Source organism: Salvia splendens, chromosome 8, assembly GCF_004379255.2.
Source record: "Salvia splendens isolate huo1 chromosome 8, SspV2, whole genome shotgun sequence".
Classification (NCBI taxonomy): Eukaryota; Viridiplantae; Streptophyta; class Magnoliopsida; order Lamiales; family Lamiaceae; genus Salvia; species Salvia splendens.
This window is the reverse complement of record NC_056039.1, coordinates 8,656,410-8,683,529: the sequence shown is the minus strand read 5'-3', so window position 1 is coordinate 8,683,529 and position 27,120 is coordinate 8,656,410. Positions and strand designations below refer to the sequence as shown.

The window sequence follows — 27,120 nt, the reverse complement described above, 5'->3', positions numbered from 1 at the left end:
TGAGAATCCTTTTGCACTTCAAAGTTCCAGGATAATGACAATTTATCCATTCAGATGTATATAGGAATTTGATGAGTAAATATTCAATTTTATGTTATCAATTTTGAGTTAAAAATGTTTTTTGAGGACGAAAATCTCTCAATTATTTTAACATCTTCGACAAAATATAGTTTCAGTTTTATCTGAATACTTCCACTAGTACTACATTTTTAACTTCCTTTTTGCTTTACGAAAACAATGGTACAAGATCAAATTTTTGTCCTATGAAATTTATAATTTGTACATGAGCGCTAAGCAATTCAGCTTGTAATCTGTAATTAGCTGAACACACTATCAATTAATAGCACGTAGTTAAGTGAAGGTCTATCAACGATTCATACAGTTCTAATCACCCTAAAGAAGTCGAACAAGAGCATTATGCATGTTTGAATTGACCTGAAACTAGACTTCAGAATTTTCTCACAAAAATTGGCCTTAAAAATTTGACTCAGACTGCTAAATTGGCCTCGAAATATTTCTCTACTGGAGTGGCAAACTGGTAATCAACCACAAAAAGTGGTGCAAATATCTACTAGTAACAATTAACAACGATAAGAAAATCAGAATAGGTGGGGACTTGGGAGTGCAGCACATCGAAAATTAAGTAACAAGATCCAACGCAATATGAGTGTAACAAATCCTGGAGCAGAAAGCACCAAAATCAAGGCTTGGTCTCTTCCTCATCCTCCTCAATCTTGGGAGCCAAGTAGAATCGTATGTAGCCCATATCTGCAATCTTGTACTCTACCACCACAGGAAGCTCCGAGGACAAACTTAAGGTGACAGTGCTAGACAATGGGGTCGCCTTAGTGAAGGAGTTCAGATACCAAAGAGCAAATGTGAGAAATACTGGCTCATTCATCTCAATCACAGTGGCATCTTCTGGCTGCATAACATAACAAAAGAAGAGCATATCAGTCATCATCCATTTTTGACAACTAGTATATAATGTCCTTACTAAAGATCAGAACAATTAACCTTGTCAACAGTGGTGTTCTGCCTACATACAATATTTGCAGTTCCAATATCACCTCTGGATGAGAACTTCACACCTTCCTTTGTAACAGAGATGACAACTGCATGAAACAGAGGTAGGGGTGAGTCTTGTAGTGGCATTTACAGTAACTCACCATATCTTAAAACACCAAATATGCTCAATTATGTTGGCACTTCACCTGTGTCACCAATGCTACTAAGATCTTTGCATATCCTTGCAAACTCAGCAGATGGCATGCGAACAATAGCATGGTACTCAGCTTCTGGGATTCCTAGATGCTCACTGTCAATGTCCATGAGCTTCATCTCAAAATCTGAGATCTTATCTTGTGCTGTAAAACATCAGGAATAGGATTTGACAAAAGCAGACTCAGCAATACATTCAAACATGAAAAAAAAAACAGATTCTATTATACATATCAAATCCAGACTAAATTTTAATACATGTGCCAAATCACCAACAAACTCATGCATTCATGGCTATACACACCAAGTAATAACCATACTTCCATTACCAAATTACCAAGAAACTCGTGCTATATAAAACTACATTCACCTGGCTTCATATGCAAATCTAAGTGATTGGATAAAATCATTAACATAATCATTCATCAATTAAATCACATCATTTTTGCGATTACACTAAAAGCAGATTCGCCGAAAATAAGGGAAACGGCTCATTATTCATTAAAGTAGAATCACTAATTTTCAACATATGGTGATTAAACAAACTCATACAGACTAGTACAACACATACTTGATCATCTAATTTAGGGCATATGTACACTAATAGGGAGAAAGGAAATAAATAACTAGAAATTATCATAAACAACATCAATAATACAAATGGAATGAAGTAAACGAAAAGTACTGGGGCTTTCGAACATGAAGGTGACAGTGTCGCTGCCGTCGTCGGCCTTCAAAGTGATGATATCGTCATTCCCGGGGGGTTTTTCTATTTTTGTACTAGAATAGAGTTAGCATTCCTCGTTTGTTCTAGACTTTTTATTTGTTCCGGGTTTGGGAGAGACGCATGAGCCTCATGCGTCTCCTTTTAATGAGACGTATGACGATTATGCGTCTTTCATAGAGACGCATGAGGGTCATGCGTCTCTCTTTTTTTTTCGTTTTTTTTTAACGACGCATGAGGGTCATGCGTCTTAGGGAGAGACGCATCTCCCTCATGCGTCTTAGCCCATATATATTTCTTCTTAGCCCATATATATTTAATGGGCTTTCGAATTTATGAAATCATTCTTGGTTGTTTCTCTTTTATAGAAACATCCTTGAATGTTTTATGTTTCACTTTCGATGTGGGACAAAATCATTCTTGGTTGTCTATCTTTTATAGAGACATCCTTGAATGTTTATGTTCCACTTTCGATGTGGGATAAAATAATTCTTGGTTGTCTCTCTTTTATAGAGACATCCTTGAATGTTTATGTTCCACTTTCGATGTGGGACAAAATAATTCTTGGTTGTCTCTCTTTTGTGGAACATAAACATTCAAGGATGTCTCTATAAAAGATAGACAACCAAGAATGATTTTGTCCCACATCGAAAGTGAAACATAAAACATTCAAGGATGTTTCTATAAAAGAGAAACAACCAAGAATGGTTTCATAAATTCGAAAGCCCATTAAATATATATGGGCTAAGAAGAAATATATATGGGCTAAGACGCATGAGGGAGATGCGTCTCTCCCTAAGACGCATGACCCTCATGCGTCGTTAAAAAAAAAACGAAAAAAAGAGAGACGCATGACCCTCATGCGTCTCTATGAAAGACGCATAATCGTCATGCGTCTCATTAAAAGGAGACGCATGACGCTCATGCGTCTCTCTCAAACCCGGAACAAATAAAAAGTCTAGAACAAACGAGGAATGCTAACTCTATTCTAGTACAAAAATAGAAAAAACCCTCATTCCCGGCGCACTTGAGCATTTTAGCCATGTTGTTGAGGTTCATCCCCATGGAGATGTTTCGGTCGCAGCGGTAGTGCTCGAATCCCTCCGAACGGAGCAGCAGCGCCACGTGGCGGGATATCCATAGCCTGCAGCGAGAAACCGGTGGCGGAGCAGTCGAAGTTGGCATCGGTTACTAGCTCCTTGATCGATTCCAGAACCTTCTTCAACAGACTCCCCTGCACCAACCGTAGCTCCGACATCTTCGCCCGATTCGTAGAAAATTGGGGAAATTTCGGGGCTTTGGAGGCAAAAGTTTGGAGGGCTGGAGCATCTCCAATGTGCATTAAAAACTCTCCTCACGCCATATCATCATTACTAAAAAATCTCCTCCTGCCACGTCATCAACACTAAAAACTCCTCATATCACATCATCAGCACAAGCAACTGAACAACTAATAGGCTAGCCACAATAAACAAAATTATAAAAAATAAATAATTAACAATCACACAAAATACGGAATTAAATTTATGACACAGATACGGGAAAATTCAATAATAATATTTAAATTGAAAAAGAAAAAATAATTACATTAATTAAAATAATCTAACGACGTGCAGTCCTCCGCGCCCACAACTCTTCAATTAAATCCTTTAGGAGTCGAATATGAGCATTCACTTGGCGCATGTCGGCATGTGCCTTGAGGCGGCCGACTTCATCGTGAGGTACCCCCTTCGTACGTTGGGGGCGGCCACGCCGTGGCTTGGGCTGGCTTCATTAGCATCGTCATTGGCCCAACTAGTCAGTTGTACACCTTCATCTTCGACAATCATGTTGTGCAGGATAATACATGCATACATTATATCAGCAATGCAGTCGACATGTCACAAACGCGGCTCCTCCGCAAAGTAGTCTTTATATAGCCGCTGATGTGCAGCTACGTGATCCTGATCAATCACTGCTCGTCGGTAGACAACGGGTGGAGGTCGAGGTACCGCCGGCTGCAAGGCCCTTTGTATCAACCGGTTTATCTCGCGGGACGTATAGGCCTCCAACTCTTCGTTCATTAGCCGTTCGTACTCCTCAGCATCACCACCACTACCACCACTACTACCACCCGCGTTACTCATTTCACGTTGTTGCTCTTGTACAGAAATTAAGATGGAGAGAAAACTTGTTAAAACAAGTGGTGGGAATAAAAATGACGTGCAAATCGCGTATATATAGTGTTTCGAAAAATTTAAAAAAAAAATTGAGCTGGTCGATCGCGCACCGATCGAGAGCCTGCAATGGCGGCCAATGACCGGCGAGCGGATCGGCCCGTGCCAGAAAATCGGTGTCGGGTTGCCGATTTTTTCACCGAAATGGCGCTCGCCGATTCCAATGGTTCGGTGAGCGCAACCACCAGCGCCGGGAATTAGCTAGTCTGTCCGCTCGCTGCCATTGGAGATGCTCTTAGGGAGGGGTTGGGGTTTATATACGAAGCCTTTTTGACTGGCGGGAGATTCGGGATCGAAACGCAAATATTTTTAATTCCCGCCATAAATTCGAAAGTAATAAATATATGATGGGCCGAGCGGGCCAACAAATCTGAGCCTCACAGAAATTGGGCTTATCAGTTGAAATAAAGAAGTAGTTTATTTTGATCATAACATGCAACTTCAATAGTCGATCAAGTCACAATTATTCGGAACAGAAGCCCAATAGCAAGAATATTGGAGTATAATTATATATTTTATTTAAATTTAAAATTATTTAATATAGAAAATAAATTAACTTTCTTGCTTCAATTCTCATATCACAATCGCATATCTCTTCGTTAATTTGTCTATCAATTATTTTTCCATATCTTTTCGTAAATGCTTATGATTATTTTCTTGATGTCAGTATTATAAAATATTATCTTTTGAATTAATCATTGAAGAAATACAATTATTCCTTATTTTATTTTCACGCTTTTATTTCAATTCCGTATTGTTCTTGATTTGATCGACGGGCAAAGCTCCCGCGACTGACTTTTATCCATCAGGCGATTACAATCGCGACTCCAGATTCTTGCTAAGGGAAATTATCCCTTAACACCACACCTCATATTTTGTCGTCCTCCAAGCGCTGCCCATCGTCGTGCCTTATCTAAACGACACTGCCATGTTGTGCCTAACCAACCGCACAATTTTGTTGATAATGTTTTTTGTGCTAATTGTTTTATAGTTAGTTGCATAAATTTTGTGTTATGTGAAGAATTTTTGAGTGAGTTCTATTTGTTGTTGCTTGATCATAGCCAACTGTATCACCATTACTTTTGTTTATGTTTTATTGAATTTGTTAAGATGATCTATTAAGACTAAAACGATTTCTCATCTTTCCCCACAGTATCTAAGACATAATTTACTCTAAATACGAATATCTTTTATCCAAACTTGTTATCCGGTAACTTTATATTATGCCAAACATATTTTATGAACTTTATATTCTATTTAGTTTTTACTCTAATTCAAAGGTTCTCGGCCAAGTCATGCTGCATCAAATCAGGTCCTTCCTCAATAGTGAAAAGAAGGTCAAAACGAGATCACAATAATCTGCAATCAATAATAGTAATGGTTGGTTGGAAATTAAACTGTTGAATGGAATTGCTTACCTAATTCGTCAACCATTAAACTTGTCAAGTAACACTGATCTGATTCTGGTAGGAGTCAACCATCCAATTTCAACTTGTCAACCAGCTGTTTATTAATCTTGTCGTTTTCATTCTGATAAAAATAGTTAAACTTATCAATATCTCAAGTTGAAACATTTTAACTCATTTTCCTATTTGCTGCAATGTTCAAGTATAAGGAATATAATGGATGCAAAAATAACATTGGGAATTTGGGATGTCAGCTAAATATGTTGGATTTTATCAATTAAGTGGGTGGTGCATGTTTTTAGCTATTTGTATAGGACTATTATTTTCTCTCTTAGTAAAAAACAGTTCTTAAATGCTTGCATGTGCTTCTCTTTATTGTTTAATAGTAGCACTATATTTTAAAAAAAATCTTAATACTAGTCATTCAGAAATTTCTTTCGAAAATTCAACTTTAGTTAGCATCTAGTATAAATTTAAGTTAGTGATGGTGACATAGTCAAGATCAGAATTAAAAGAAACTCCTTCGCTTCACTGGAAACATTCATATTGTATTAAAATTAGGCGGCCATTAATTAATGATTAGGACTTGTTAGCCAGACTTCATTATTTCCTCCATATTTAACAAGATTAGTTGGTTATTAAACCGCATCAACTTATCGTGGTGCATATATGATTACTTTAATTATATTACCATAATGCCATTTTAGAATTTTAACAAGCTTGGGAGATATTAAAACAAGTATGTATCTAAATCCAGAAATGCAGCCTAAATTTTGGCCCTAGGATTAAGTGATCTAATGATCAATAATTAACTAAAAATACGGAAGATCATTATTAAGCAGTTTTAGGTCATATTATAAAATTCGGGTTTGTTGTCATGCTAACAGTATTTTAGGTCATCCTTTGTTAGAGTGACCTAAAAATAAACTAACAATGACTAAAAATACCCTATGTATAATTTTATTCTGCGTTTTTATATTTAAATCTAGTTTTGCATAGATTAATACCCCTTCTGTATATATACATTAATGATTAATTAATTGATTATTGAGGTATCGAATGGTCATTGATCAGAGCCAAGGTGGAGTTCTAGCGAGAGCATAAGTCCTAAGTTTTATGTGTCAATTGTTTGGCTATATATTTTCTAATTGATTGATGTATAACCCGGTTGATGATAGTCATTATCTTGCTATTTAAAATTTACAACATCGATAAAAAGAAATTATCAGTTTTGTTGTAGTACACGAAAATAAAGAATACTCAGCATTTGCTATTCAAGTACTAGTAGATGATACTATGAGGATTGTGACATTGAATATAGATTATATATACATGATTGACATGTTTGTCAACATATGACGCGTCTTCATTAATACATCGTTGAATATTACACGTATTACTACAACTTGGTCCGAATCAATGTATATCTTCATATATAGAACTAATATATTAATGTTAAATCACTGAAAGAAAAATATATTTTTATGTTTATAAAAATTAAGACGCATTCATTTACTTTAGAAAGTTTTTAAAATTAACAACTAAATTAAGAATAAATTAATTTAATCTTTTGTTATGTAGGATACTTCAATTTGTGTCCTCTAATTTTAATATGAACATCAACAATAAAAATATTTTTTAAAGCGTTGGTGGTATATTTAGAAACACAGATTAGCGTTCCTAATTGTAATAAAAAGTTTTTTTTTTTTTGTAGTGCATGTAATTTACGGCAACGTCATCCTTCCAACATAACGTCGTGAAATCAGAACTGCGAAAAACTAGCTTTTTCAGTCGCAAAGTTGTGAGTTTGCGAGGAATTTAGCGAGTACCAGTGCTTTCGATTTTGTTTAACATGGTTGAATTTAGCAAGCACAATGATATTCACTCAAATAGAATACTACTATAAACTTATACTCCTACATTTATATATGTATATACTTTTTGAGCATTTATATGCTCGTTAAACTATTTTCACTTCAATTAGTATAAAATATGTTGAATTGAACAAATCAATTACAGTACTAAACCTAAACAAAAGTACACAGCAGCGGCCATGTAATAAAGTACTCCTCCCTCTATTCCATAATAGTAGAGACATTTATTTTCGGCATACGATTTAACAAAAATTATGTTAAGTAAAATAGGAAATGAAAAAGATAGAGTGATGAAGAGAGAGAGAGTAAAGTAAGGGATAAGAAATGTGTTAATTTTAACTGAAAAGAGAAATTATTCCACTATTATAGAACGAACGTACCAAAATGATAAATAATTCTAGTAGTATAGAACCGATGGAATAGTAAGAAACAAAAAGCATGATATTAAATTAAACTAAAAAACTTAAAATTCCACTATGGTAAGAGCATCTGCAATACACAGAAGAACGAGAAGGATGCGAGTTGCGATGCAGAGAGGCGGTGGAATAAGGTCTAGAAATAAAAAAAAACTTAACGCAGGCCAATCCATGTTATTACAGGAGTTGGGCATATTTGACAAAAGAGGGTTTCGATGTCATTCATGCATTTTTCTCATGTTGATTTGTTCAATTAAAATAATAAAAACTTATAAGTTTACTCGTGTGTACGTGTACGCAAGTTTCTGTACATCAAATCTCATTAAACTTTTGTATTTATAAAATGTGATTTGTACTGAGCATATTTTTCTATCTTCATTGGGTAACTTGCAATTTTTCTACATGAAGTAAGTAAGCATGGTAAACCCTTGCTCTGCTACAATAGCCAATCAAATAAAAATTACGAATTATCAAAACCACTAACAAATCACATAATTACAAAAGGCTTAAGCATTTAATGAATCTCATTATAAAAATTCAAAGCCCGAGAAGAATATAACCGGCTCTCTTTAAATTAGATTTCCAAATCATTGATCATATTTACGTGATCGAACTCAAAATTGGCAAGAAACAATATGTAAGAATGAAATGAAAATCCGTTCATGATTATTGGACCGAAGAATGTAGAAAATGTAGCTAAATAATTTATCGTTAATATAATGTGGGGCCTATCGTTAAGAGCATCTCCAATGGCGGCGTCAACGTAGGCACGCCGATTTTTCACGGACGCCGGTGCTGACGCTGAACCATTGCAGCCGGCGTCAGCGAAACCGGCATCAAAATCGACGTGCGTACGCCGATTCTTGGTATGACGCCGATTCTCACGGCGCCATTGTAGGCCCCGAATCGGCGTCAGACCGGTGTCAGAATTTTATTTTTTTAAAAGTTTTTTTTGAAACACTATATATACGCGCTTTGTACATCATTTTCATTCGCACCACTTGTATTAACGAGTACTCTCTCTATCTTAATTTCTGTACAAGATCAACAACGAGAAATGAGTAATGCCGATGGTGGTGGTAGTGGTGGGGATGCTGATGAGTACGAGCGTATGATGAACGAAGAGCTAGATGCCTATACGAACGGTGAGGTTGATCGATGGTTGGAGAGTTATATGCAGCCGGCGGTACCTCGCCCACGACCAGTTGTCCACCGTCGACAAGTGGTTGATCGTGATCATGTAGCTGCACATCAGCGCCTGTTCACAGATTACTTCGCAGAGGAGCCGCGTTTTAACGCCAACCATTTCAGGCGTCATTTTAGGATGAGGCGGGACGTGTTTATGCGTATTGTTAACGCTTTGGAGCATCGATATCTGTATTTCCGCTTCAGACACGATGCGGCTGGCAGACCAGGCCACACGATGCCGCCGCCAACGTACGAGGTGGGGTACCTCACGATGAAGAAGCCCTCCTCCAAGCACATGGCGACATGCGTCAAACGGATGCTCATATTCGACTCCAAAAGGATTTAATTGAAGAGTTGTGAGCGCGGAGGATTGCAAGGCGTTAGTTTTATTTTAAATTATGTAATTTTTTTAAATGTACTTTTAAATTTTTGTACTTTTTTTTAAATTAATGTACTGTTTTTATATTATTGTACTTTTTAAAATTTTAATAGTATTATTCAATTTTTCTGTATTTGTCTCGTAAATTAAATTCCGTATGTTGCTACGTCTGTAAATTAAATTATATAATTGTTATTAGTGATGTGGATAGGCTATGAGAGGGCTATTGCATGTCCAGTTGCATGTCCAGATGATGTGATAGGAGGATTTTAGTGCAGATGATGTGGCAGTGGGAAGGCTATGAGAGTGTTATTGCATGTCCAGAACCATTGGAGATGCTCTAAAACCGTGGGTGTGTGGTGTGGTGTGGTGACATGCATAATAAGACAAGATGAAATAAATAAGTGGATAACGGCATAAGGTCAAGCTCAATGAAGTAGTTGGAGAGATGGACTATTAATATTATGAACAATTATAATCACAAGCTCACATTTTGTCCATATTAATCTTTGTTTCTCCTAAATTAACTAAGACAGATACATAAATCAATCATGATCGCGGCCTTTCTTATTTAGAAAATTAAATTTATTTCCGTAAAATTGTTCGATTGTTTATTCAACTCCTTTCTCGGCAAGCGTTCGATTTGGAGTATAAATGAATTGATTTGCTCGTTGGTTTGTCACTTCAATAATTTTAGGGACGTGTTTTATTCGTATTAAAACTAAAATAAAATTGTTATCAACATTGATATTTAAACTGGTTAGAGAGCTATGATAGACTATATTAGAGCACTAGCAACTGTCAGCCCGTTGGGAGGAGATCCTGCCTGACGGGTTGCCATTGCAGGTGTCTCGTACCTGGCAGAGGGCATCACGTGCTGAGGGGCTGGGCCCTTATATTTGCGGGACATGCACAAGGGCCACATGGCGCTCCCTTGTCGCGCGGTGACACCCACTCGTCCCTTTGAATTCAATTTTTCTTTCACTTCATGTATGGATCAAACGAAGAGTTTAACAGGATGCACGTCAGCAAGCTCGAGACTATTATGTAAACCCAACCCTCTCACGGATCCTGCACCAAGAACTTGCCGGTACATCTATCGACACTAAGAGCTTGTTGCAGAATTAAAGGCTCGTTGAGGACTACTTTACTGAGCAATCGCGATAGGAGCCAAACGTGTCCAATGTTGTTTCGTATGCGTCAGAAGTTACTATGTCACATAGCAGATACATTCAAATTTAGAATATGTATTTCACCGCTTCCAATAAAATATAATTTAGAATTTTAATAATATGTTTTCTGACTCCTAATAAAACTCTTAATAAAATACTTAATTAATTTTATGACATGTGGGTATTGTATTTTAAATAAAGAATAAAGAATGCACTATTAAAAGGTGGAGTGGGCTATTTTTAGTTAAGCCATTAGAGTTGTTACCGCGTTTAACTAACCCTTTATTTTGTATACGTACGATACTCCGTTTCGTCAAATGCTACATATAATGCGAATTAATAATGGCAATAAAAATAAAAGAGTAATGCTATGTGGTCATAATGTGGCCAGCCACACAATCGCATTTTTGTAAATAATTATTAAAGTCAATGCAATAAATTAATAGTAATAGTTAGTGCTAAGATAATTTTACTTAATTACCCTTTTCTCAATTTTTTACTTCAAATTTAAATTTACAACATTCTCTCTCCATAATAATTTATGCACAATTTATTTCGACTTACCTTTTAATTTGTCTATTTCTAATCATTATTATTTAGCATTCTCTCTCCATAATTATTTAGCATTCTCTCTACATTTAGCATCACAATTTACGATCCCTATCAATAATGTATGTATTAAACACTAAGGTGTATTATAATCTAATAATAATATATTATAGTGTACTATGATATACGATTATTAGATTGTGAAATATTATGACAACATAGTATTGAAACTTAATATTAAGTTATAACTAAATTATGAATTTATGATAGCTTTTTCATCATACTTAATTTATAAAAATAAAAATAATAATAGTAATGATAAAAATATTTCTTAAGATTACAGTATATGTCAAGTAATATTATTTTAAATAAACATCTGAATAAAAAGCAAAAGAGATAAAGTACTCTAATAAAACGTAAATATCTTCTAAAAATAATAAAAACATTGTTGGATGGATGAATATAAAGTACTTACTTTATAAACTAAGGTAAGGGGTAAAGTTATCTTAAGCGTTTTGATACTTTTAAGGTGATTTAATTATTAAGTGAACCCATTTAATTTTTAACTAAAAGACAAATCATGGCGGGCCATATTGTCATTTAGCACCACTCAAGATAAAAAAGCATATCATATCTCACATGAATTAGCAGACAACATCATATGCACGTCCATCAGTTGTAATAATTACACACACACATATATTACACCATCGATATTATCATCGCTGCTCATAAATTCATGCAAATTATTGGCTGCCACAAGTTCGTACACCATGGCCAGCCAACTAATATTTCCCCACCACTTTTAGAGCATCTCCAATGCTGGCGGACGTCAAATAGCCGTCAAATAGCCTTCACACTGCCACATCATCAGCACTACAATTCTCCTGCCACATCAGCTTGCCACATCAACTGGACATCAAATAGCCATCAAATAGCCTTCACACTACCTATCCACATCACTAATAACAATTATATAATTTAATTTACAATTGTATCAACATACATAATTTAATTTACGAGACAAATACGGAAAATTCGAATAATAATATTAAAATTTAAAAAGTACATTACTTTTAAAAAAAGTACAACAATTTAAAAAAATTACAAAAAGTAAAAAGTACATTAATTTAAAAAAGTAAAACAAAACCCAAGTCCGCTAAGGAGAAGGTCTCCGAATACTGTGCATCCGTTGGGGTCGATGTGTGCGAAGAACCGGTGGAAAAATCAAAAGTCGGCCGATAGGCGTTGTCCCCCCCGTGCGTCGCCTGCGACTGTGGAATCATATGTTGCGCCGGTGGCATCATCTGCTGCGCCGGTGGCTGCATGCCGGGTGCCCACCCCGGCATCATCTGCATAGGGGGCTGCATGCCGGGTGCCCACCCCGGAATCATCTGCTGCCACGGGTACACGTTGTAGTACCCGCTCATTGGAGGCCAACCACCTCCCCCAGGAGCCGGGGAAGTATGGGACCCTGCCCCGGGAGTCGGGGCGTCTGAGACCCTACACCGGGAGCCGGGGGAGTCTGAGACCATCCCCCGGGATTAACTGGAGTACCTTCGTAGTTGTTCTCCATTGCTCGTTATTGATCTTGTACAGAAAGTAAGGTAGAGAGAGAGTACTCGTTAAAACAAGTGGTGCGAATGAAAATGAGGTTCAACGCGCGTATATATTGTGTTTTGCGAAAAAAAAAAAAAAAAATATTTAAATCCGACGCCGGTTTGGCGCCGATCCGGGAGCCACAATGGCGCCCGTGAGGATCGGCGTGGGAACCGGCGTCAGCGCGGGAATCGGCATGGCGACGCCGATTTTGACGCCGATTTCGCCCACGCCGGTTCCAATGGTTCGGCGTCAAACCGGCGTGGGCGAAAAATCGGCGCTCCGGTGGTGACGCCGACCATTGGAGATGCTCTTATTTCTCCAACACCTGTCAAATATATTTATACAGCTTTTGTTGTATCCTCGCGCACTTTTTTAATACTCCCTCCGTCCCATTAAATATGCAACATTTACTTTTCGGTACGGGATTTTATGTAGTATTGTTTTGTGAGTTAATGAAGAGAGAGTAAAGTAAGAGAGAAGAAAAAGTAAAGTGAGTATTGTTTCCATTTTTAAAAAAGTTTCATTTTTAATGGGACAGACCAAAAAGGAAAACGTTTCATTTCTAATGGGACAGAGGGAGTACTAAACACGATGACACATGATTTTAGGAAGAATTATAAATGGATTAAGTAAAAAAAGGAGTTGAATATATTAATAAGGGAAAAAAAATTATTTCTAAATATAGAAAATGAACATTTTGAGTGGGACAAACTGAAAAAGAAAAAAAGGAACATCTTGATTGGATTGGCAAGGAGAAGTACTAATCTCACACGAATCATGGTTCTATCAATTGGTAAGAATTGATACATATAAAAATGTGATCAAATGAGAACCTAATTAAAATAAATAAAATAAGACCTAATATAAACCCTTTCGTCCCCAGATCCAATGGTCTATGTCTTGATGTGTCTTTATTTCTAACTAAATTTTAATATAAAGGTTATCACAGTATTTTAACTAAACGTGGTTATTGAACAGTATAAAACAGTTATATATCCCAATCAAGTAGTATGAAGTATCGTTGTCTCAACTAAAGTATAATTTTTTTTTCAGATTTTCCTACCGACTTATTGTATTAAACGATTACTACCTACACAACATGTTTAGATTGCAAAAAATATATGTATCCAAAAAAATTACAAAAAAAAAATTAAAATCGTAAATGTATAACAGCCAGTTAGGAATCAAGCAAATTGGATGTTTTTTTTTTTGTGCTTTTTTTGTTGGATGTTTTGGCTATCGTACTTTAGGTCGCCCCAGTTTGTAGGCTCGAGCGGTTGCTGTTAAATTAAAAAAAAAATCAAGCAAATAATAGCAAAATAATGTTGGTTGAAATGAACTGTGATACAAAGATACACTAACCAGGCGTAATACAACCCAATGAAGAATGGAGAAATTAAACGAAAATAAACTGAATTGAAATTACAAAGAAGAATTTGAAACAATAAACCGTAAAGATGTAAGCCGAGTCGAGGAGTCCTCTTTCTGCAAGACGAGATACGCCCCGGTAGTGCTCTCGGATTGGCGTGTCGTCCCCAAAGATAAACGTCTTCGTCTTGTTCGTTGCAGCACCGCAAACAGAACAAGCTCCGGCGAACTAGATGATGGCGAGGGCAGAGCTTCGACGGAAGACTATGCAAAGAGAGGGAGAGAACTATGCAAATGATATGCTTGGTTTGCAATGTTGTGTGTTGAATGGAATGCAATGGATGCAAGCGTATTTATAGGCCAAGTCCAATGCATGTGAAGGTGGAATCAATGCAGGCATTAAGCATGCCATTATGGGTTGACTGTAACCGCAGGGGGTTACAACCCGTTACGGGAGCTGGAGGAGACTGATGCATCTGGACACGCTACTCGACGATGTTCATCGTGAACCTTTTGGCACACGATGCTTCGAGGTCCATCGGGGACCTTTTGTCACCCAGTATGCGCATTTGGGACCCGCTATACGCCGGGGTCCGTCGTGGACCTTTTAGCACCCGTTGTGCTTCGGGTCCATCGTGAACCTTTTAACACATGGTACCCGACAGACGGAGCGCCAGGACACAGTGCACTGAGCAAGGTTCGTAGCTCGTGACGAGGCAGCATGCACGCGTGGGCTCTACTGCCCATCTTAGTCCACTATAATTTTTACATGTAATAATTCATCTTATTAAATACATGTTTAATAAGGTTCTCTCCACCAATGTGGGATAATTAACTTTTTAATTAATCCCTTGGTTTTATCTCATAGCTCATTTATAGCTCACAATTGTGACAAACTTTAATTCATAATTTCTCACTCACTGGGAATCGGTTTAGAGAAAATGAATATACCACGGTCATCTACTCCAAAAATAGATCGTCGCTATTGCATTTAATTTTACAAAATTAAATGTCTCGTCACATTTATTATTGGTCAAAGTTCATTGACCAAATACGATTTCAACAAATAAAAGATAAATCAAGCATACAAGTGTACAATGATTTAGTGTATTACAAGTTAATAAATAAATCATACTATTAGAGAACAAAATAAGTAATGCCATATTAATTAAGGTATTGATTGTGAGCCGCAGATAGATATTATATCTTTGCGTTTACTTTTGTTGATGGTTTAATTTCCTATTACTTTCAATGCACAAGTATAGTGGTTTTAGTATATTACTCCTACTAATTAATAACGATGATATGATGGCGTTAAATCTAAAGTTTACATCAAGCTTTTTACACCAGGGACTAGATAGCCCCAACCATAAATGTCCAGGGACTAGATAGCCCCAACCATAAATGTTGCAAATACCTCAATTATTTATTGAGAATTCATATGTATATACAATCAGCACCATTTGTGTATACACAATCAGCACCATTTGTGTTTAGTTCGTCTAAATATTTTACAATAAATTAATTACATAAAAATGAATTCATCATTTATGCTAATTGTTCATGTATTCATAGTTTTTTTTAATGAGAAATGCTCAAGCCATAAGAATGGCCAGTAGAGAACATTGGCTAGTTCACGCCGAACTCGTCGGAGGGAAGCTAAAGTATTCGAGCCACGAGGGGCTGTGGCGGGCTAGTTCGCTTGCCGAATGTATCTCGAACTCCTATGTATGAAAAAAAAAGAATGGCCAATAGAGAATACATAAAAAAAAGTCAAAGCTAACAAAGGCTTAGTAAAAACAAAAGCTCAACATAAAAACAAAAGCTACCGACATCAAATACATGTTCTGGTAATTAACTTTTATCTCTCGTGTGAGGCGCTCTAAATCGGACATTGTTTTACAAAAATAATAATAAATAGTTAGAGTAGAGATAAAGTAAAGTAAAGTAAGTAAGATAATAATGTATATACGACTCTCTTCTATACTATTTTCTCTCATACTTTATTTTCTCTACACTTTAACTATTTAACTATTATTTTAGCAAAACAACGGCCAGAAAGAAACGTCTCACTTATAATGAGACAGACTTATATAAGGATGGTTTATTTCATGATTAGAGCATATATATAGAGAGAGATGTATTCATATCATTTTTCTAATTATTGTTCATTCTTCCAACTAAATCTCTGCCCCACAATTTGAAGATCTAATGGCCAAAAATAGTGCCAAGTGTATTTAATTAAAATATTTTAAAATTTCAAAAAGGTCATTTTGGGAAGCCATTAGGCATCGTTTATTCTAGGGATGTCAATTGGGCCGGGCCATCGGATTTCGGGCCAACCCTATTCGGGTTGCGTGTCAATCGGGTGCAGCTAATCGGGTTGTGATTTTTTTCGGGTCATAAAGGTTCAACGCTAACCCTAAAAGCTCGGGTTTCGGGCTAGCATAGCGGATTAATCGGGTTGTTACCGATAATATTAACATGCAATCAATCCAATAAATAATAATTAAAATTAGTTGTATTCATACAATGTAAAATATTTAATTATGATATATTTGAGATATATGCTTAAACTCAATCATAAACATGATCAAATACTAATATTTGAGATATTTCGTGAAATTTTAAACTTGTTTTAGAAATTTAAATATTTTTTTAGTGAATTTAAAGTTTTTAATTTATTTATCAATTATTATATTAATTAAAATTTAATATATAATTTGTATATTTAATATAAAATTGAAAGTTATTTTTTAGTTATCTATATTATAAAATTAATCAATGAAGTATCGAATTAGAAGGAAAACAAATAGAACAATAGAATTTTATTTGGTTTTCGGGCCAACCCATCGGGTTTCCGAGTCTGGCCCTAACGGGCTGCAGGCTAATCGGGTTTTGATTTTATCGAGCAAAAAATTTCTAGCCCTAACCCTACAAATTTGGTAGGCTATTCGGGCCAGCCCACGGGTTACGGGCTACATTGACATCCATATTTATTTCATTTCATAAATCTCTCCCTATAATATCAGCCCATGATTAATGAAGATTGATTCTAAATTATTTTCCTAAATTAAACTAGATTTTCTCTCTCATATCTTTCTCCATTGTAGACCCGGTGTTCTACTTTGTAATTCGAATTCTTTGTAACAAGAGATCTTGAATCTGGCTCGGCACTCCACATGTATTTAATTAAAACTTATTTCAATCACGACGACGATTTCCAATTCCTCCACAATTGCATTTCCAATCTCTCGCGCAGCGGTTGAGATCGGATATGGAGATCCTTGGGGCTAGGGTGTAGTATGTAGTAAGTATTTGAACCGTCGTCAAATTCCACGAGTTTTAGTCATTCATCTAGGGTTTAGAAATCTTATCGGCTAGGTAGTAGTTTTTAACTGATACACATAATGAACATATATTATTATTTCATGGTTGTTTTAGCTTCTGTAATGGACTATTTGTGATATGTAATGTAAATCTTTGCTGACCATTTTTAATTAAGTTTAGCCGTGTTTGATTGTTCGGTGCACGTTTGTTGTTTTCCCCAAGGGTTTAGCAATCCTTCGGGATAGGGTCTAGTATGTAGTAAGTAACAAAATCATTACCAAAGTCCACGAGTTTCAGTCATTCAACGAGGGCTTAGATATCATCTCGGCTAGGGAGTAGTTTCAACTAATTTACATAATGTACATATATTACTCAATAATGGTTATTTTAGTTTGAGTAATGGAAGAGTTATGAGCTGTAATGTATATGTTTACTGACCCGTTTATATCTCGATTATATACAGTGGTGGTTGTACCTGAATGTTCTCCTGATTTGAAGCCCGTCGTCGGTCAGAGATTCCATTCCCTAGATTTCACTTTCACTTTTTACGATGTATATGCCCGCGCTGTTGGTTTTGATACTCGCAAACAAGGGATGTGGAAGGCGGACGATGTCACAACCTGGTATTATGTTGTATGCAATAGGGAAGGCCAAAAAAGTCAAACGAGGATGACCAATTGAATGCACGGTCTGGTTTTTCTATGAAGCACAGACGGTTATCTAAGCGTTGTGGTTGTAAAGCGGGTATTTCGTTCAAGTTCTTCTCTGAAGGAGGATTAGCAGGTTATATTATTCAGGAGTTCAACGAGGCTCATAACCATTATATGGTTGAATCAGAGCATCAGCAATTTATGGCAATTAATCGAAAGTTGGATAATGTACATCACAAATTCATTATTGACTGTTCCAAGGCTAATATAGGCCCCACACTTACCTTTAAGGTGTTGAAGGAAATTCTCGGAGGGTTTGACCTTGTCGGTTGCACTGTCGGGGATATCAGGAATGCTTCTCGAGACATTAAAGCATACGCTCATGGATTCGATGTGCAAATGGTGTTGGATGATATGGCTAAGAAGAAGGAAATATCCGAGGCGTTCACATATCATTACGAACTTAATGCTACCAACCAGTTGGTTACTCTCTTTTGGTGTGACGGTTGATGAAGAGGAATTACCACATGTTTGGTGATATTGTGGCCTTTGACTCCACGTACAACACAAACAGGTATAATTACAAAGATCTGTATTGTACATTACAATGCATATATTTATACATTACTCTATGCATTATAACGCATTTACTATACATTACTGCACAGCTAATGTGGCATTATTCGCTGGTGTTGTGGCCGACGATGCATTACTATGTGCTACGCATGTATTGTATGATCTTCACTCCTTTCACGGGAAAGGACAATCATGGAAGGCCAGTAACCTTCGCTGCCGGATTGGTATGCAACGAGAAAACAGGGGCATTTGTTTGGTTGTTCAGACATTTCGTTGAATGCATGGGTGTAGCACCCAAGATGATCATGACAGATCAAGACTTGGGCATGAGATCAGCTATTGAAGAGATTCTTGTTGGCACTCGACACCGATGCTGTATGTGGCATATAATGCATAAGTTGGCCACTAAGGTTCCAAACAGGTTGCTGAGGGACGAAGATTTCAAGAAGGAGTTCAATGCCTACGTTTGGTCGGACCTGCTTGGACCTGACGAATTTGAAGATGAGTGGAATAGTGTGGTGCAATGTCATGGGCTGGAGAACGTTTCCTGGTTCAACACATTGTACGACTATATGCAATTCTGGATACCGGCGTACTTCAGAGATTTTCCGCTGGGTTCGATGATTAGGACTACGTCTATATCCGAATCGAAGAACAACTTCTACAAAAATTTTCTGAAGCCCTGAGCTAACATTGCCGAATTCTACTTGAATTTCAACCATGCCATAGAATTCCAGCGGAACAGTAGAACAACGTTGGACTACCACGATGCCACTGCCCTGCCCATATTGGCCACTGCTTTGCTATTCAAGAAACATGCTTCCACGCTGTACACCGATAGTATGTTCAAGAAAATACAGGAAGAAATTGTTGAGGGTAATGACAGATGCCGCGTGCTTGGATTTTCATCTACAGACATAGTTGACACCTACGAGCTTGGGGACAACAATCACAATTCGTATTTTGTGATTCACGATAAGACTGATGACTCATACTTGTGTAAATGCAAACTTTTCGGTAGGCAGGGTTATTTGTGCAGCCATATCTTTTTTTTTTGTTCCGGAATAATGAAGTGAAAAAATCTCAGATAAATACTATGAGAGTAGATGGATGAAGACTCCATTAGCCAAGGCAGTACATGGGGAGTTTGTTGATGCCCTGCCTACCAGGTCTATCGTTGACGATAGGCAAACTGTTTCAAAGCAAGCGATTTTGATGTTCTATGGTTTTCTTCGACGATTTGAGACGGACATTGAAGTGCTTCGTGAATTCGTAGGTGGTGTGGAAGAACTTGATAATTCTCTTCAAGCTGGAACTCCAACAACGTCCGCCTCTGAAAAGAAGCGGATGATTGAAGAGTTTTATGGTATGGTAAGGCCTGAAATAGTTGAGGTCCATCCTCCGGATGTCGTGAAGACCAATGGCCACGCTAGCAGCTCAGCGAGCCGTCTGATTTCCAAAAGAGAAAAGGCTATAAAAGATGTTACTAGGCCTCTTAGATGGTGTAAGGCGTGCGATGAGATGGGCCCTCACGACTCTCAAAATTGTCCAATGCTTAAAGAGATGGCGATGGAGAAAGAGATGCGGAAGGGCAAGAGGCCAGCTTGATGTATTTTGTACCACACAACATTATTGGTTTTGTTTTTCAGATTAGTCTAGTGAGTCAATTGGTTGTGCTGGTAATATTAGTATTTTCACTGTCACAATCAAATACTCCCTCCGTCCGCCATTAGGAGTCCCATTCATGAGCGGCACGGGTTTTAAGAAATGTTAAGAAAAGTAGGTGGAAAAAAGTTAGTGGAATAGGGGTCCCACTTGTATATATTAGTTTTAAATGAAATGTGAGTGGAATGAGTTAGTGGAAGGTGGGACCCTATTACCATTTATGGTAAAAATGAACCGGGACTCTTATTCGTGGACGGACTAAAATAGAAAAACGGGACTCCTATTCGTGGACGGATGGAGTACATATTATTATTGCATTACTAATGCATTTTCGTACATTATTGTTACTGAAGTTGTACATTATTGGATACTAGCACTTCACTGACTGTATACAGTTGTTCAATTACTGTTCATTATTAGACACAGTATGTATAGTATACGTTGCATTACGAAACTGATAATGTACATTGTTGGCCTTGAAGTTTAACATTATTATTCAGACGCACTTAATGTAGTGTACATAATCATATTGCATTAGTAATATGTTTTCGTTCATTATCGTTAATGAAGTTTTACATTATTCGGTTATTTATATCCATGATGTCCAGTCTATTGTTCATTATTATTAAAATAAAGCTGAATTTTTGTAGATTATTTTATTACTATTTTCCATTACTATAGGGTGATGTTTCATTATTCTTTAACATAGAACAATTACATGTTCCAAGTGAATGTAATCATCATCTAATACCAAAAAATTGTTTCTGTTTGCAAGAAGCACACTACAAATTGTTCAAAAAAACCAAGCCACAAGTCGGCTGTTTTCACTTTCCAACATGAGTTATCTAAAAACCCCAACAGTTCAAACAATCACTACAGCCCATAATTGTCTATCAACATCCATAACCTCACTCACGCCAGAGTAAACGTCACTCACTCCAGCCTATACTGGTCGACCCACTGTTCGAAGTTGAACTTAGCCGGCCTCTCTCTCCAATACCTGGTGGCGTGACTCTGGTTGAACTTAGCCGGCCTCTCTCTCCAATACCTGGTGGCGTGACTCTGGTTGATGTCACCTCTGGAGTTGTGTGCACAAGTAAGGAGCATCTTTGCAAACTTGATTTGGAACATCTCCAAGCTCTTTGTCCCTTTGGCGTTCAATCCGCACTCCCAATAATCTTTCTCCCTTTCTCCAAAGTACGTCTCCATATGCCGCATGACATACACCCCGTCTCCATGGTGCATAAGTTGTTCCTTCAGGGTATTGTGACCACATGGGTACTACATTTTCGGATCTGCCCTGCCATTTTGGGAACCTTGCTCTCCGTAAGTGTATCAACCATGAATTTTTTCTACATCAAATAGGAAAAGTGTGTAAGAACTCGATATAATGTACATTTTGTTTAATATAATGCAAGTTAACTGAGTAAACACATTACGTACCAGAAGAGGGGGTGTCTTGCCATATTTTGCGCTGAAGGAGCCGTGGGGTTCAGCCAAATGGTGGTCGATGATGTTCATTTTGCCATCTGGCAGATCAAAACACACCACGTACTGATGGCTCTCACCCCAAATTGGGAAGAAGAACTGCATAATGAAATGTACATTACATGAACCATTATTGTGTATATTAGTAATGAATCTCAGAGTCATTATTATAGTATCCCTCACCATATCATATTTCTCCCATTGAAAGCATCCCGTTCCAAGCGCTTCCTCGAATAGTATAGTCCAGAAAGAATCAAACTGCCTTTTTTCTGTCCATTTCGGAGGAGTGTCGACAACGGTGTGTTTCTGCAGTTTATTTGGCAACCTTGTTCATCATTAGTACGTATAACAGTAATTTGTATTAAATTGGTCACTCACACATGGTTTCATGGAGAAGAAGAGTCTGGACACAGTCTCCGGTGCCTTGAGCTTTTCCATGTTGTTCAGGTACGAGCTCCAGGTATCTATGATAGCGGGGCTCACGGCGCTAAGGTCTGGAACTCACTCTGCACAGTTTGCTTGAAGCCATCTTGGTAGACAATGGAATCCCTGCACCGCATTAAACAGTTGAGCAAAATAACCCATGTGCCAACAAAAACAAAAGCAAAATTACAACACTCACTTATTTTTTTTTGCTGTGCCAAGGACCCAGTAATAGAGCTCCTTGTCAACGTTGTTGGACTTGGCTGTTAGTCTAACAACCTGCTCGTTGAACGGAGACCTGGCAGCCAGACTTGTTTTCTTCACTCGAGATGTTGCCAGTTCGCAGCCTCCTGCACGAATGGAAGATATGGTTAGCACGAGTGAACAACATCCATAGATGGTAAAACTTTAATGTTTGAATGAAATAAGCTATTCCATACCACATATCCAGCCTCCTCCTGCTGGATCTCCTTCCCTTTCCCTTTTCCTTGCGCAGCCACAGTTGGAATGGGCAATTGTTTTCCACTCCCAACCTTTCCAGCTTCATCAATCACAATGCACTTCTCCTTAGCTGGAACAGGTTTCTGTTTGTAAGCAACGAAAACAACATAATGCATGCAACCACCAAAATAATCTCGAATTACAAGCATATAATGTACCCATGCAGCCCCATAATGCATAATAACTAACAAATAATGTAAACAAGTAGCTACATAATGTAGAGATACAATCAAATAATGTACATAGGTATATTGCATTCACCATTTCACCCACGTCCCTCAACAAGCAGTCAAATAATGTCTAATAATTTACAAATAATGTATAATACTAGATAAATAATGTACAGATTCTGTCCAATAAGGTACAAGCATATTTGTGAGTTCTGATTTTCACCATTTCACCTATGTACACAAGCAGTCATATAATGTCTAATACCTGGTTAATAATGTAAACTACTAGCTGCATAATGTACATATTCAATCAAATAATGCACATAAGTATATTGAATTTACCATTTCGCACATGTCACTCTACAAGCATCATATAATGCCTAATACTTGAAAAATAATGTATACTACCAGATAAATAATGTACAGATTCAATCAAATAATGCGCACATGAATACTGCATTTACTCAAACACCCATGTACACAAGCAGTCAAATAATGGATTCTACATGATGAATAATGTGTAACCATTACTTAATAATGAACCCAAGCAATCAAATAATGCATGAAACCACCTAAATAATGTACAATTACAAAGATATAATGTAGTTTAGCAACCACCTTAGCAGCCCCCTCCTTAATGGGCTGTGGTGTTTTCTCAGCCTGAACCTATACAATCAAGCCAAGCACACATGTAATGTAATCATAATTGTAATGCCAATAATGTAACAATAACAGTATATAATTCAAGGAATATTTAACATGTACACACCTTGGCACTCTCTCCTACAGCTCCACCACTCTCCTCTGCTGCTGCTGTGTTAATTGTGGCTTTAACTGTCTTGGTTTTTCTCTTTGCTCACGTACCACCTCCATCTTTCCTCAACCCAATTGTCACACCACCAGAGTCTACTCTTGACTCAGTCTCCTGTACACAATTGCAGAAAAAATTTAAACAAGTTCATAATGTAAAAAAGTATGAGCACAAAGTGTTTAGTCTGTTAACGGATACCCCTGCTTTGATCAGCACTTCCCGACGGCCGCCATGTCTGCTGTTGTACCAGTTGCACCGACTGAAGCACGCACTTCAGTTGGGACTTCAAGTTCGGCAACACCAGCATCAGTTGATATGATATCAGGGATATCATCACCTAGAGGATCGGACATGGCCATGTCTCCGTGCTGATCTTCAGCTGCCGGCTGATCAACAACTGGGGCAACATGTGCGATGTCAACAACTGGGGGAGCTATGCCTCCACCACCACTAACCCCTGCCCCATGTGTTTATTGTGTAGCAAACGGGTCAGGACAATCGAATCCGTCCAAAACAAATGATGGCCTAGCGAAGCTGGTGGTAATTGTCTTCTTCTTGTCATAGACCGCCATCATCTTCTCTATCTCGTCAATCCATTCCGGACTGTATTCCTCTTCATCATCCCTCGCTTGCGTAAGTCTTGTCACAATTTTTTCATCTTCCACAACATCATTATCTTCCACTCCCAACAACTTCTTCCCAATCTGACTCCCAACTCTGAAGCAATCATCCTGAAGCAGCTCGACAGGTATTCTTTTGAAATCATCTACCCACGTCGAAATTGTGTGGGCCATCAGCGAGCTTGAAGCGATAAACTGATCTCTTATCCGCTTCGCTCTATGCCTGCTTGGAGCTGCTTCTTCTCCTCTATTAACCGATTCCAGCCTCCTTATTTCCTCTTTCTGAAGAAATTTTTCCTTATCAAGCTGGGCCTCTAACCTCCCGGTTCCAAACTGGTCCCGCTCAGCTTTCTCCCGTTGCCTAAGGGTCTCTGCCGTCCAACCCTTTATTGTAGGCCAGGCACGGATGACTCTCCTCCGTATGTGGACCACGTGGTCCACATATGCACACTGAAAATATTAACCACAGAATGTAACTAGTCAGTAATGTATATTACTATAAACATAATACATGATTAACTAAGGTATAATGCATGATATTGACCATAGTAATGTATAATGGCACCATAACTTAACAGATGCTACAATTGGCAAAACTACATAACTTCAACAAATAAGTTTCAATAATGTAACCATATATATGCATAATGAATTTCTAAGTTTCAGACACTTGATTTTATTTTTTATCATCTAAGCCTTGTATTCAAATAAGCATGTAAAGCAGTTATTAATTCACTTACCACCAGGAAGTGTATAGGCCCGGTGAACGACACACTTTGGCCGTTTGCCCAACTGGGATAAGTAGCCTCAAGCACGGACAATACGTAACCGCACCAATTAAGGTTCCTAATCTCATCAACATCGTCGATGAAATGTAGAATCTTTGGCTTGCAATTGCCGTCGGCCGAAGTCTTGTTAGGATCATCGACTGCAACATTAGTTTGATATTGTCCGCTTTGGGTCAAGCCCGCGCGGATTTGGACAGGAATTATATACACTCCCAAAAGGCCTCAAACTAATTGGGGTTGGACAGGAATTATATACACCTTCCAACTTCCCTTACTCATCCGATGTAGGACGGGTTTGTAACCCAACAAACCTCTCCTCAAACCGAGACCACATCGGGAACGCAGCTGACACGAACATGGGTCATTCAAGCCCTGGCCCCTGGGTCATCCTGGGCCCGACTCTAACTTTGAGTCCTTCAGGGCCCGACCCTAACCGGGGCTCATCCAGGCACAACCCATAGCCACCTGGGCTCTGATACCACTTGTTAGGATCGTCGACTGCAACATTAGTTTGATATTGTCCGCTTTGAGTCAAGCCCGCACTGATTTGTTTTTGGGTCACTCCCAAAAGGCCTCAAACTAATTGGGGTTGGACAGGAATTATATACACCTTCCAACTTCCCCTACTCATCCGATGTGGGATGGGTTTGTACCCCAACAAACCTCCCCTCAAACCGAGACCACATCGGGAACGCAGTCGACACAAACATGGGTCGTTCCAACCCTGGCCTCTGGGTCATCCTGGGCCCGACTCTAACCCGAGTCCTTCAGGGCCCGACCCTAACCGGGGCTCATCCAGGCACAACCCATAGCCACATGGGCTCTGATACCAGTTGTTGGGAAATAAACACAGGCAATCACGAATATGAAAGAGAATGAACACAAGAAGTTGTTTACCCAGTTCGATACAATGTGTATCTACGTCTGGGGGCGATGCCAAGCCAGGGATTTCACTATATAATTTTAGGATGATTTAACAATGAGGGAGCACCTCTATTTATAAGTAACTAGAGAGCCCTAATTCTAGTCAAACTAGGAAACATATTCCATAAGGAAATATCTTTTAAGGAATAAATCTATCACAAGGAAATATACTTCAAGGAAACAAATCCTAAACATGGTAGGAGATACTTTAGGCTCCATAATTAACAATCTCCCACTTGGAGACTAACAACTCCTAAACAACCATTTCCGCGTGATCTCATCCCTTCATCCGCTTAGCATCGCCTAACCTTCTCTTCAAGTTCCAAGGCCAATTGAAGCTATGCATAGCTTCAATTTCTCTAAGGTCCCCACCTTAGTAAACATGTCTGCAGGATTCTCACTTCCAAGTATCTTCACAAGTTGCAGGATTTTCATCTCCACTAGGTGTCGGATGTAATGATATTTCAACTCCACATGCTTTGTCCTAGAATGAAATGCTGGATTCTTCGCCAAGAAAATAGCACTCTGACTATCACTGTAGAGTATGCTACTCTTGTTCTCCTTCCCAAGTTCATCTAAGAAACTCTGCAACCACACAATCTCCTTGCTTGCCTCTGTCGCAGCTACATATTCAGCCTCCGTAGTAGACAAAGCAACAGTCTTCTGCAACTTAGAAGTCCATGAAATAGTAGTACCACCATAAGTAAATACATACCCGGTTGTGCTTCTTCTCCCATCAAGATCATTGGACGCCAAGTCTGCATCCACATAACCTGCCAGCTCGACATTCTTGCCATTGAAACATAAGACGCTTTCTGTAGTACCTCTCAAGTATCGAAGGATCCATTTAACTGCTTCCCAATGTTGCTTGCCCGGATCACCCATGAACCGGCTCACTACTCTCACTGCTTGTGCAATATCAGGCCTCGTACACACCATTGCATACATAATACTGCCAATTGCTGAAGCATAAGGAATTTTCTTCATTTCAGCACGTTCTTCTTTTGTACTCGGTGACTCCTTCTTCGACAGCTTAAAGTGACTGCCCAAAGGCACACT

The 27,120-nt window shown here is 38.1% G+C and overlaps 1 protein-coding gene and 1 pseudogene across 1 annotated transcript; one reads left to right on the top strand and one right to left on the bottom strand.

Moving 5' to 3' along the window:
- Window positions 1-700: 700 nt before the first annotated feature.
- On the bottom strand, window positions 701-3,203 carry LOC121743893 (annotated as a pseudogene).
- A 14,943-nt stretch (window positions 3,204-18,146) lies between these two features.
- On the top strand, window positions 18,147-20,279 carry LOC121745698 (protein FAR1-RELATED SEQUENCE 5-like). Its single transcript, XM_042139671.1, has 4 exons — window positions 18,147-18,578; window positions 18,764-19,286; window positions 19,401-19,670; window positions 19,759-20,279. Exons 1-4 carry the CDS (start codon window positions 18,147-18,149, stop codon window positions 20,277-20,279), a joined length of 1,746 nt encoding a protein of 581 aa, XP_041995605.1.
- Window positions 20,280-27,120: the final 6,841 nt, after the last annotated feature.